The following is a 14,097-nucleotide window of genomic DNA, read 5'->3' on the forward strand; positions in this document are numbered from 1 at the left end:
TGATCTGTGAAATCCTAAAGGTACTCATTGGACTTTGGGCCCCTTAGCGCAGTTAGGGTGCAAAAAAGAGCCAGACATGTGGTATCGCCGTACTCAGGAGAAGTAGTATAATGTGTTTTGGGGTGTATTTTTACACATACCCATGCTGAGTGGGAGAAATATCTCAGTAAATGGACAATTGTGTGTAAAAAAAAAATCAAACAATTGTCATTTACAGAGATATTTCTCCCACCCAGCATGGGTATGTGTAAAAATACACCCCAAAACACATTATACTACTTCTCCTGAGTACGGCAATACCACGTGTGGCACTTTTTTGCAGCCTAACTGCGCTAAGGGGCCCAAAGTCCAATGAGCACCTTTAGGCTTTACAGGGGTGCTTACAATTAGGCACCCCCCAAAATGCAAGGACAGTAAACACACCCCACAAATGACCCCATTTTGGAAAGTAGACACTTCAAGGTATTCAGAGAGGAGCATAGAGATTCCGTGGCAGATTTCATTTTTTTTTGGTCGCAAGTTAGAAGAAATGGAAACTTTTTTTTCCTTTTTTGTCACAAAGTGTCATTTTCCGCTAACTTGTGACAAAAAATAAAATCTTCTATGAACTCACCATGCCTCTCAGTGAATACTTTGGGATGTCTTCTAGCCAAAATGGGGTCATTTGGGGGGTATTTATACTATCCTGGAATTCTAGCCCCTCATGAAACATGACAGGTGGTCAGAAAAGTCATAGATGCTTGAAAATGGGAAAAATCACTTTTTGCACCATAGTTTGTAAACGCTATAACTTTTACCCAAACCAATCAATATAGGCTGAATGGGGTTTCTTTTATTAAAAACATGTTTGTCCACATTTTTCGTGCTGCATGTATACAGAAATTTTACTTTATTTGAAAAATGTCAGCACAGAAAGTTAAAAAAATCATTTTTTTGACAAAATTCATGTCTTTTTTGATGAATATAATAAAAAGTAAAAATCGCAGCAGCAATCAAATAGCACCAAAAGAAAGCTTTATTAGTGATAAGAAAAGGAGCCAAAATTCATTTAGGTGGTAGGTTGTATGAGCGAGCAATAAACCGTGAAAGCTGCAGTGGTCTGAATGGAAAAAAAGGGTCTGGTCCTTAAAGAGACTCTGTAACATTAAAAAGATCCCCTGGGGGGTACTCACCTCGGGTGGGGGAAGCCTCCGGATCTTAATGAGGCTTCCCACGCCGTCCTCTGTCCCACGGGGGTCTCGTCGCAGCCCTCCGAACAGCCGGCGACTGTGCCGACTGTCAGTTCAATATTTACCTTTGCTGGCTCCAGCGGGGGCGCTGTGGCGACTTTCTGCACGGAAATAGACGGAAATACCCGATCTCCGTTGGGTCCGCTCTACTGCGCAGGCGCCGGAAACTTGCGCCTGCGCAGTAGAGCAGACCCGACGGTGATCGGGTATTTCTGCCTACTTCGGCGCCGAGAGGCATCAGAGCGCCTGCGCAGGAGCCAGGAAGGTAAATATTGCGTCACGGCTGTACGGAGGGCTACAGCGAGACCCCCGAGGGACGCAGGACGGCGTGGGAAGCCTCATTAGGATCCTGAGGCTTCCCCCACCCAAGGTGAGTACCCCCCAGGGGCCATTTTGTCGTTACAGTTCCTCTTTAAGGGGGGCAAAGCTTACGGTCCTCAAGTGGTTAAGCTACATTGTCCCCTGTTGCATGCAGCCGAGAGACCAGGGAGTGACAGCTCCCTGGCGGCGACAGCTATCCAAATGTCTCACCAGAAAGGCAGAGACACGGCGGAAGCTGTCTGTGAAAGAAGCATCCCCGGCCGGATGCTCCATTCACTTGCGTTTGTCTCCTGTCGCTATTCCGCATACACACGCAGTACGCGTGGCGGACTAGCAACAGTTGCGGAGACAGAAGTTGCCGGCGATTAAACTTTTCAATCGCACGGCAACTTCACTATCCGGCGACAGTTCGTGGCGCGCGAGTCATACACGCGGCGCAACCGTCGCTCAGACATGCGCGTGCCACGTGTTTGTGGCGACAGTTGTGCCCCGTGTGTTTGGGCCATTAGTCTATGAAACGGTAAACAAAGCCGATATTTGGAAAACATTGCACTCCTTCCATCTAGGTCATAAAGCACAGGTGGGTTAGATGATGATGTGGGTCACATGCCCATGCCCGCCAATTGTAGGCTTGGGGGTATGGCTCGGGTGATGTCAAAATTTAACTCTTTGATGTTCATCTAAAAGTCGGAGACGGGATGGCAGAGAAGCTACCTTTACTTCGTCTTCTGCATGCTATCCTGCTCTCTACGTTTCCTAGTTAGAATAATAGCTTCATGTCTTTATGCTGTAAATATATGCGATGTACATAGGACATAGGAAAGACTGTTTATACTCTGAAGAAATCAACATGTAACAAAAGATGCCTGATTGCTGAATAAACCCCTTAAAGGTGAAGGTGGCTGTCTCCGCTCTATCTCCTGTATGCTGTCGCTGTGAGTTGCAGCTCGAATGAGTTGCTGGTGCCCGAGTAAAAGGTGTGTTGTGCTGTTGCCAATAGCAACCAATGTATAGGTTCTTACAGCCTTGATTATGCGCCGGCGGTATGGCATTTTGGCTGCAACTCTTCCATGAAGACCACTTCTGGCTAGACTTCTCTGGACAGTAGATGAGTGTACCTGGGTCTCACTGGTTTCTAACATTTCTGAGCTGATGGCACTGCTGGATATCTTCTGATTTTGAATGGTAATAAGCTTGATATGTCTTTCATAATAATAATCCGAACATTTTATAGAGCTTTTCTCCAGTTGGACTCAAAGGGCTCAAGAGCTGCAGCCACCGGGACGCGCTCAAGAGGCCACCCTGCAGTGTTAGTGAGTCTTGCCTCAAACTCCTTACTGAATAGGTACTGACCCTAGCCAGGATTCGAACCCTAGTCTTCCATGTCAAAGGCGGCGCCCTTAACCAGTACTCTATTTCCTTGGCCGATCATTGCATCTAAAACCTTTGTGCTTCATCAAAAGAGCTTAACCCCCTCGAAAGATTGGCAGCCCCAGGACTGCCTAACGCCGAAAGGCATCAAGTCTTGGGGTGGGGTTTTGCAGGGAATCGTGCGCTGATGCCTGCGCATCGCCGCTTGAACAGTCTAACAGTGCCGATCGCCACTAATAGAATGTTAGATGGCGAAACTTACGTCTATTTACATTGTATAGCACTGCGATCTATGGCACCGCTGTACTGGCGACAGCCGTGTCACCTGGCTGTCCCCTGGAGAGGCTCAGAGAGCGATCAGCTCTCATAGGCTGATGCCTATGAGAGATGATCGCTGTGATTGGCTGGCAGGGGGAGGGAGGGATGGGGGAAAGAAAAAAAGAAAATAGTTAAATTTATAAAAAAAACTCACACAAATAAAAAACAAACAAACAGGGCAGCAGCGATAAGAACCCACCAACAGAAAGCTCTGTTAGTGGGCAAAAAAAGGGGGGATTCATGTGTGCTAAGTTGTATGGCTTTGCAGCAAGCTCTTAAAGCTGCCAAACCCAGATTTGTCAAAAATAGCCTGGTTACTAGGGGGGTGTATGCCTATGGTCCTTAAGTGGTTAAACAGCACATTTTTAAACCCCAGTCTGCTTTGAAATCTTTGGGGCAGATTCATTAATATTAATGCGCTGAAACAGCGCCAGGTAAATGTTCTTACGCACGCTAGTGAAGTAGCGGTCCTGCTGTCCGGTCCGGTAATCCCGAAGCACATACGCAGTAAAGTGTTTAGAGAACCGCGCAAGTGCAGGAGGCTGACGGCACCCGCCATGATGATGAGGCGGGTTCGCTTCGGGAGTGCGCATAAGGGACTTGCTCGGAAGTCACCGGATTACCGGACAGGGCAGCGGGACCACTGAAGAGGCCAGGAAGATGCCGGGAGACCTCGCAGGATACCGGGGGGGCTAGAGGAAGCCCGAGATAAGTCCAATTTTATTTTAAGAACAGCTCAGGGTCCCTTTAAGTGCTGCGCAATAGTGACATATCACTAGCGCGGATGTTACTTCATCAATTAATGTAGTAGCGACAGCACTAGGGAACTATCACGATAGCGATACGTCACTATTGTGAGATACTAAAAGTATCGGCCGTTGCTAATGAACTAGCGTGCATAGCAAAATGTAACTCACACTGTTTCAGAGCATGAACAATAATGAATCTGCCCCTTTGTCTGGGACAGACCTTGGTGATGCAGTATTAAATTGATTTAGATTTTAATTTTTTTCGCTCACTTTTCATTTTGTAAATCGGTAACAATAAACAATCAATATTTACATTTCTGAAAGCATTCCTTGTTTACAGCATTTTTTCACACCTGCCTAAAACTACTGCACAGTAATATATATATTTGTTATCTGGTGTTTAGGCTTAAATATTGTGGCCTGTTTGGCTGAGATAGTTATAACTACAGCTGTTGCCACTACTGATTTTCTGTCTCCTGTTATCATGCAACCACTGCTCAGTTTTGAACTTAAAAATATTCCTTGTATGCAGAGGCATCTGTGGAAACTATAAATGGGCAAAGCAAGACTACTCCTTCAAATTGGAAGGCCTGCCCCTATAACCCCTGCCCTGATGAAGCCTGGATACATCAGGTGAAACTAGTCAGGGTTTCTGACCCACCAGCCGATCCACAGTCTGCCATACGCGAGGCTGCACACCTGTGCCCTGCTGCATACTGTCCCTGTTACTACAACCTGCTCTGCAGAGTTTTGGAGGCTCACCTCCATTGAGCTGACTTGGAAGTGCTCTTCTGACACTGGGGACCGTCTCTCTACTACTCTTCCTGGTCCAAGGGGAGAGGATGGATGCACTGCTGCTACCGTGGTGAACATGCATAGAGCTTGGCGATCCAATAAGCACTTGCAGTGGATCCCCCCTGCTGGCCTGCCTTGGTGGCTCTAAGCATATAGCCAGGTGAAGATTGTAGCGGACTGTGACATACCTATAGTGCCATTCATGTGTACAATAGGTATGAGTATGGTGGATCTGTACTAACTGAGCTTTACCAGCTAACAAACTCATAACTAAGCATGTGGATGTATACTGTCATCTCAGCTTTGCTATAGCACTTTACTGGATTTTGCTGCTGCCTAGCTATATAGTGGAGTATCCCAATAGTTTGTGGAGTGAGTCTGTGTGATATGTGCGGCTGTGATGTGTTTTAGATAGGCAAATAGGGCTGTTGCAATTTTAATGGCACTGTCTGATTTTTGAAGCGCACTGTCCTGACTGGACAAATAATTTTTGCAGTTAAAGGACTCTTTATTTGGGCCATGTGCGCTTTGCAAAAGAACACTGAAAAAGAAAACTTATCGCCAAAGCATTTCCCACACCCAGCACAAATGCCCCACAAGCAGTAATTTACGTTCAAAACATTTCCCACACTCAGCACATAATTAGGGCTTCTCCCCAGTGTGAGATCTCTCATGTGTGACAAGGCTTCTTTTATGTCCAAAACCTTTCCCACACTCAGCACATGAAAAGGGCTTCTCACCAGTGTGAGATCTTTCATGTGTGACAAGGCTTCCTTTCTGCCGAAAACATTTCCCACACTCAGCACATGAATAGGGCTTCTCACCAGTGTGAGATCTCTCATGTATAACAAGTTTTGCTTTCTCTCCAAAACATTTCCCACACTCAGCACATGAATAGGGCTTCTCACCAGTGTGACATATCTCATGTGTTATAAGGTGTTGTTTCCGCCCAAAACATTTCCCACACTCATCACATGAATAGGGCTTCTCACCAGTGTGAGTTCTCTCATGTGTGATAAGGCTTCCTTTCTGCCCAAAACATTTCCCACACTCAGCACATGAATAAGGTTTCTCACCACTGTGAGATCTCTCATGTTTGACAAGGTCTGATTTCTGCGGAAAACATTTCCCACACTCAGCACATGAATAGGGCTTCTCACCAGTGTGAGATCTCTCATGTATAACAAGTTTTGCTTTCTCTCCAAAACATTTCCCACACTCAGCACATGAATAGGGCTTCTCACCAGTGTGACATAGCTCATGTGTTAAAAGGTGTTGTTTCCGCCCAAAACATTTCCCACACTCATCACATGAATAGGGCTTCTCACCAGTGTGAGTTCTCTCATGTGTGATAAGGCTTCCTTTCTGCCCAAAACATTTCCCACACTCAGCACATGAATAAGGTTTCTCACCACTGTGAGATCTCTCATGTTTGACAAGGTCTGATTTCTGACCAAAACATTTCCCACACTCAGCACATGAATAGGGTTTCTCACCAGTGTGAGATCTCTCATGACGGGCGAGAGATGATTTCTTGTCAAAATCTTTCCCACATGTGGAACAGATATGACACCATCCAGCAGAGTGAAAGCTGTGCTGAGTATGAGGCCCCTTAGGATTAGACAGGTGAAGGGAGTCTGGGAGAATATTTCGGGTAACCAGGATATCTGCAGGAGACTCTTGTCCAGTGACATAATCATTGGTTGTACCGTCTGTGGATATAAAGAGATAAGTCTCTGAGAGGTTTCTGATTCCGGGACTCCACCCTGCAAATAGAGAAACATCTTCACTTCCTGTTAGAGAATTCTGAGGGGAGGAACAATTATCATTAGGGATGGTCAGTGAGCTGCTGATAATTACAAAATGATGCAGATTGGAAATGGGCCAGATGCAGCATCTTTGCATATAATTAGAATATCATTTTCACCATCTCAGAGTTATTGGCATGTCACTGACCATCGCTAGTTATCAGCCTGACAGAGAACTGCAGAAGGTTGTGCTCATTACAGGCGGCCAATCACATGATAATAACTCTGCTTTGCATTCATATTTTCTGTATCTCGAAATTTGTACAATGAAATGAATTTCCTGTGAAATGTGATTAGCTGCATACCATTTGCATTATATTTGCATACTTGTACAGAGTTATTTGCATCTCATTGACCTCCCTACATATAAAGCATTGGCCACACATGGAAATGCAGTAAATGCAGCTTGATGAGACAATGGAAGCAATGTGTTACTCCTGTGACAACAGACCTATATGTACTTATAGCAAGAGATCTGTGTTATGTTTGTAGAGCAATGTGGTGTCACTTACACATTCTTATTACCATTGTATCCTCCTGTCACACATATGCCCCTTGTAATGTACCTTTATCTCTCTCTTGTTCCCATTTGTGCAAATAAAGATATTGTGACATTACACAACACTAAATTATAGGAGTTGCGAGGTAGACGAATTATCCATTTATGTCATGTACTGTAGATCCAAAACCACTAATACTTCTGCAGCTGGATATAAATACATACATATGTACCATATTTTTCAGACTATAAAACGCACCTAGATTTAGAACACAAAAATCAGGGAAAAAAATATAAAACAACTTGGTGCATCTATGGTACAGAGGCAACTTGTGGAGGCCCCCCCCCCTCCCCCCAATAATTTCCTTCTCCCAGTGACAGTTATACCCTAATTGAAGCAAGTGTTGCAATATGAAGCAAGAACAGGAGGCTTGTGTTGCAATATAACAGCAACATAGGGGTACCCCATTGAAATGCAACACTCCAGTGGCCTGCACCTAGGACTACAACCTATGGAGATCCATCGCAAGACCAAAAAGCTGGCAAGGACAGCGCATCAAAACAGCCAGTTCACAGCTAACACGAACAATCAGCATTCTTGACAGTACTCACATCCATTTTGTCAGCAGGATGGGGGAGGCCTCCTCTCCCATCCTGCTGACAAAATGGATGTATGTAGTGTATATATTTTGTGATGTAGAGTATATATTTTGTATGTCTTATTGCAGAGTAAAGTAATAGATGGTCCTAACTTAAAAAAGTAGTCCATCCACTAGGTTATATAAGAAATAAATACTTTATTCGGCACTTTTAAATGACAACGCGTTTCGCGGAAAACCGCTACCTCAGGTCGAATGCTGTGCCTGTGTGTGTCTCGTCTCCAGCGATCAGGTGAAGCCACAGCCCCACAGCTGCTGTGCACAGACACTACTCAGCACTGGTGTCAGCCAGGCACTCACTGACGTCACGTTCTCTCAAGACAGCCGTCACATGACCCGGTTGCTAAGGTGTAGGGAGGTTGTAGGCAGGACGCCTCCCTAGTTGCCATTCATCACCATTCAGCAAGGAACAAGGATTCCCAATCACTGCAACAGCTACAACCTCCCTACACCTTAGCAACCGAGTCATGTGTCGGCTGTCTCGAGAGAACGTGACGTCAGTGAGTTCCTGGCTGACACCAGTGCTGAGTAGTGTCTGTGCGCAGCAGCTGCAGGGCTGCGGCTTCACCTGATCGCTGGAGACGAGACACACACAGGCACAGCATTCGACCTGAGGTAGCGGTTTTCCGCGAAACGCGTTGTCATTTAAAAGTGCCGAATAAAGTATTTATTTCTTATATAACCTAGTGGATGGACTACTTTTTTAAGTTAGGACCATCTATTACTTTACTCCGCAATAAGACATACAAAATATATACTCTACATCACAAAATATATACACTACATACATACATTTTGTCAGCAGGATGGGAGAGGAGGCCTCCCCCATCCTGCTGACAAAATGGATGTGAGTACTGTCAAGAATGCTGATTGTTCGTGTTAGCATTCGACCTGAGGAAGCGTTTTTTCTGCGAAATGCGTTGTCATTTAAAAGTGCCGAATAAAGTATTTATTTCTTATATAACCTAGTGGATGGACACTTTAAGGTAGAACCATCTATTACTTTTTATTTGAACAACTGTACTCCGCAATAAGACATACAAAATATATACACTACGGGCGCCTCCTCCCCATCCTGCTGACGATTCACCCCAAGCTCGGGGTCACCACTTTAGAAAGTGGATCTTTTGAAGGAGCTGTGACCACCGGCAGAGAAGGGCGAGAGGGGACGGTACTTCCTGCATGCGCACTGAGTGGTTGCCTAGCTTGCAACCCAATTTTGTAAGTATAACAGCCTAAGCATTACTATATGAAATTCCAACCATAACTCACAATACTAAACTAGATTGGGCTCCTGGTTCTCTTCCTGTGGTTTTCTCTACCTACCCGCATCCATTTTGTGTCATCCCATTGCAGTCCTTATAGTAATTATAGGTCTTCACCTGGCCATTCAATTGCAGCCACCAGCCCGGGTTATGAAGAGGTGGGCACCTCAGCTAGTGTCTGTTAACATCTATCTGGGAGGAAGGTCCGTTTGGCAACAGCAGCAGGGGACCGAATACCAGCCCCTCAGTTCACATATGGAAAGCTGCTAGGGTTAGCGGCAGCCACGAGAGAGGTGTACAACTGTGGCGCTGCTGTTCACCTTCGCCATACAGTTCTGCCCTCCACTTCCTGGTAGGTCAAGGCACAGGACGCTGAGCATAGCGGTGAGGCTGTGAGTACTGTCACAAGTTTTAATTGCATGCCCCGATGCCCTTGCCTATCTACTGCTATAATGCCGGTCGGAGGCAGATAGGAAGCTGGGCAGTTAATGTAGTAGCATAGTGTTGAGGCGGTTATCAAGATCTGCATGCGTGCCCAGCTCGCACACTGCTACAAGCCGCCCAGCTTCCTCTCTCACTTCACCCCACATATCAACAGCAGATAGGCATCAGGCAGGCTATGAAAACTTACAGATCTCACCGCAGACAGAACTCACAACCTCTCCTCTATGCTCATCTGCTGGCATGACCTCCACTCAGCTACCCCTCTCGCCCATTTACTCGGCATATCAGCAGCGGGCAGCCAATTACAGTAAGCCTGTTACAGATCTTGCTAAAAGCCTCAGCACTATGCTACTACATTAGCTGCCCAGCTTCCTGTCTCCCTCCGACTGGCATTATAGCAGTAGATAGGCAGCAAGGCATGCAACTAAAACTTGTTACAGTACTCACAGCCTCGCTGCTATCCTCAGGCTCCTCCACGTGCTATTAAATTACCGCATGGATTATTAGGGGGAGGGGGAGGGAGACAGCTGCGCTGGGCAAAATATGTTGCATTCGGACTACAAGATACACTCACTTTTCCCACCCAAATTTGGGGAAGAAAAAGTGTGTCTTATAGTTCGAAAAATAGGATACTCCTATATATATAGTCATATCTCTCCTCCCTTCCTTCTGTCCAATGAGGAACCAAACTGCTGCACACTGCAGCTCCTATTGGACAGATCTGTGGGGCAGGGAAAGGGTGGGGCTAGAAATTACTGACTCTGATTTTATTAAGTTATTAGCAATTCTCCATAGAGTTGTGCTTCCTCTTCTTCTTTTAGTGCCTCCTATGCCCTGCCCCCATCACACAGTTATTTCAGTGCCTCCTCTGTACCTGTGTGAAAGCCCCCTTCAATGCTTCCTATGTGAATGCCGGGCTTTCTACTCCTTTAAATGAAAACCTTGTTATTTTTTGTAATCATGTCACTCGGGTTCTGCCATAAGAAGCTCTTAGGCTGGGTCACGTTTCAGATGGAACATCAATTTGCCTTCTCAAAACAGAAGGTATTTGTTATTATTCAGGTTGGAGTGAGCATATGATGTCTCCCACAATGCATCACTGCTGAATATGCAAACTGACCCTTTGTTGTCCCTGAAAGCTAAACACACCTCCAGAACTGCTGGAATGCAATGATGTGTCAGCTTGTTTCAGCTTTCAGGGACAAAAAAGGGATGCTTTGCATATTCAGCAGTGGTGCATTGTGGGAAACATTATATGCTCACTCCAACCTGAATAATCACAAATACATTCTGTGTTGATTAGGCACATTTGTGCTTTGCATAGCATTTTAGCAAGAGGGCTTTTATCCCCTTACACACTCCTAGAAGTTCTGGTTCACCATGAGCTTGCTGGGTAATCTGTAAATGTGAGCTGGAGTAACAGGAGGACAGTCACAGCGGTGTGATGTAACATGTGCTGTGACTTTCCATCGTTGTCATGGCTACCTATGTCACTGCAGTGGACACAGCATACATCTCCAAACTAGTGATAGACGGACATCGCAAAATATTATAATGCTGGATTATAGAAGCACTCCGGGCCAAGAACACATGCTTTTCAGCTGACTCCATGAACCACCAGAGCCACAGAAAGAGATCTAAAAACTCCTGACACTGCCGATGTCAAATCTGTTGCTTTGAAGCCTGACATACTGAGGTGATGGGAGGAGTCAGGCAGTGGGTGCAGGGCACTAGAGAAATCCTGACACACCGAGGTGATGGGAGGAGTCAGGCAGTCGGTGCAGGGCACTGAAGCTAGCCTGACATACCCAGGTGATGGGATGAATTAGGCAGTGGGTGCAGGGCACTGAAGCAAGCCTGACATACTGAGGTGATGGGATGAGTCAGGCAGTGAGTGCAGGGCACTAAAGCAAGCCTGACATACCGAGGTGATGAGAGGAGTCAGGCAGTGGGTGCAGGGCAATAAAGCAAGCCTGGCATACCGAGGTGATGGGAGAAGCCAGGAAGTGGGTGCAGGGTACTAAAGCAAGCCTGATATAGCGAGGTGATGGGAGGAGCCAGGCAGTGGGTGCAGGGCGCTAAAGCAAGCCTGACATCCCGAGGTGATGAGAGAAGTCAGGCAGTGGGTGCAGGGCAATAAAGCAAGCCTGGCATACCGAGGTGATGGGAGGAGTCAGGCAGTGAGTGCAGGGTAGTAAAGCAAGCCTGACATACTGAGGTGATGAGATGAGTCAGGCAGTGGGTGCAGGGCACTAAAGCAAGCCTAACATACCGAGGTGATGAGAGGAGTCAGGCAGTGGGTGCAGGGCAATAAAGCAAGCCTGACATATTGAAATGATGAGAGGAGTCAGGCAGTGGGTGCAGGGCAGTAAAGCAAGCCTGACATACCGAGGTGATGGGAGGAGTCAGGCAGTGGGTGCAGGGCAGTAAAGCAAGCCTGACATACCGAGATGATGAGAGGAGTCAGGCAGTGGGTGCAGGGCACTAAAGCAAATATGACATACGGAGGTGATGGGAGGAGTCAGGCAGGGGGTGCAGGGCACTAAAGCAAGCCTGACATACCGAGGTGATGAGATGAGTCAGGCAGTGGGTGCAGGGCACTAAAGCAAGCCTAACATACCGAGGTGATGAGAGGAGTCAGGCAGTGGGTGCAGGGCACTAAAGCAAGCCTGACATACGAGGTGATGAGAGGAGTCAGGCAGTGGGTGCACGGCAGTAAAGCAAGCCTGACATATTGAAATGATGAGAGGAGTCAGGCAGTGGGTGCAGGGCAGTAAAGCAAGCCTGACATACTGAGGTGATGGGAGGAGTCAGGCAGTGGGTGCAGGGCAGTAAAGCAAGCCTGACATACCGAGATGATGAGAGAAGTCAGGCAGTGGGTGCAGGGCACTAAAGCAAGCCTGACATACCGAGGTGATGGGAGGAGTCAGGCAGGGGGTGCAGGGCAGTAAAGCAAGCCCGACATACCGAGGTGATGGGAGGAGTCAGGCAGTGGGTGCAGGGCACTAAAGAAAGCCTGACATACCGAGGTGATGGGAGGAGTCAGGCAGTGGGTGCAGGGCACTAAAGCAAGCCTGACATACCGAGGTGATCGGAGGAGTCAGGCAGTGGTGGCAGGGCACTAAAGCAAGCCTGACATACCGAGGTGATGAGAGGAGTCAGGCAGTGGGTGCAGGGTAATAAAGCAAGCCTGACATACGGAGGTGATGAGAGGAGTCAGGCAGTGGGTGCAGGGCACTAAAGCAAGCCTGACATACCCAGGTGATGAGGAGTCAGGCAGTGGGTGCAGGGCACTAAAGCAAGCCTGACATACTGAGTTGATGGGAGGAGTCAGGCAGTGGGTGTAAGGCACTAAAGCAAGCCTGACATACCGAAGTGATGAGAGGAGTCTGGCAGTAGGTGCAGGGCACTAAAGCAAGCCTGACATACTGAGGTGATGAGAGGAGTCAGGCAGTGGGTGAAGGACACTAAAGTAAGCCTGACAGCCGCTTCACGCTGCTGGCTGCTTCTTCTGAGGCTGTATCGCTGTATACCTGTACTTCTAGGTGTTTAAACCCAGTGCTGCATACTCACAGGTGGATAATGTCAGAATATTCCACATCTGGATCTAAGGCCGTGCACCTCAGCTGAGTCAGACACAGGAAGAGCTGAGACGCAGGCAATCCCCCATAGATAGTGTCCTTGGTTGCTAAGCAACCAGAGTTCACACTAAGGTGGCAGAACAATGACATAACGTCATCAGCACTGGCACTAAATTAGCAGAAATGTAACACTTTATTAGTTCAATCAGCAAAAGGCCACTGCTGAAGTCTCAGAGGGAAAGAGGGCAGCCCAGTGTGAGAGAGTAAAGAGCTGTCACCAAATACTATCATGAATGATTGTTATACACAGGGCTGTGGAGTCGGTGCAAAAATCATCCAACTCTGACTCCTCAGTTTATGAAACCACTGACTCCGACTCCAGGTACCCAAATTGCTCCGACTCCTGATTCCGACTTCACAGCCCTGGTAATAGGTAGCAAAAATCTAACATGAGCACATAGCATAACCCCTAATATGGCCAGTCTGTGAGCAGTGACAGTCCTAACAGCAATACAGATACACATTATTCTATAGGTACTGCTAATTATTCACCTGTTCTGTCCTCTGTAACAGTGTCCTCCTCTTTACTTGTCCTCATAATGTCATCTTCCTCCATAGACTGCTTATCACTCCTCACATATGTCTCTTCTTCTTCCTCTTTACTTGTCCTCATCATGTCACCCTCCTCCATAGACTGCTGATAACACCTTATGTATGTCTCTTCATCTTCCTCTTTAATTGTCCTCATCATGTCATCCTCCTCCATAGAATGCTGATCACTCCTCACATATGTCTCTTCTTCTTCCTCTTTACTTGTCCTCATCATGTCACCCTCCTCCATAGACTGCTGATCACTCCTCACATCTGTCTCTTCTTCTTCCTTTTTAATTGTCTTCATTATGTCACCCTCCTCCATAGAATGCTGATCACTCCTCACATATGTCTCTTCTTCATCTTTAATTGTCCTCAACATGTCACCATCCACCACAGACTGGTGATCACTTCTCACGTACATCTCTTTTTCTTCCTCTTTAACCACAGCACTTTCATGCAAATTT

The 14,097-nt window shown here is 46.7% G+C and overlaps 2 protein-coding genes across 2 annotated transcripts in view; one reads left to right on the top strand and one right to left on the bottom strand.

Moving 5' to 3' along the window:
* The window catches only part of LOC137535281 (zinc finger protein 721-like), a 161,569-nt gene that overhangs the window by 69,155 nt on the left and 78,317 nt on the right, over positions 1 to 14,097 (top strand). The gene's annotated exons all lie outside the window — the stretch shown is intronic.
* Positions 1,638 to 14,097, bottom strand: part of LOC137535335 (zinc finger protein 271-like) — an 82,263-nt gene continuing 69,803 nt past the window's right edge. The window contains exon 8 of the mRNA XM_068257165.1: positions 1,638 to 6,327. Coding sequence (XP_068113266.1) covers positions 5,426 to 6,327 — 902 coding nt within the window. The 3' untranslated portion in view covers positions 1,638 to 5,425. The remainder of the gene's footprint in view (positions 6,328 to 14,097) is intronic.

This window comes from Hyperolius riggenbachi, chromosome 10 (genome assembly GCF_040937935.1).
Source record: "Hyperolius riggenbachi isolate aHypRig1 chromosome 10, aHypRig1.pri, whole genome shotgun sequence".
Lineage (NCBI taxonomy): Eukaryota > Metazoa > Chordata > Amphibia > Anura > Hyperoliidae > Hyperolius > Hyperolius riggenbachi.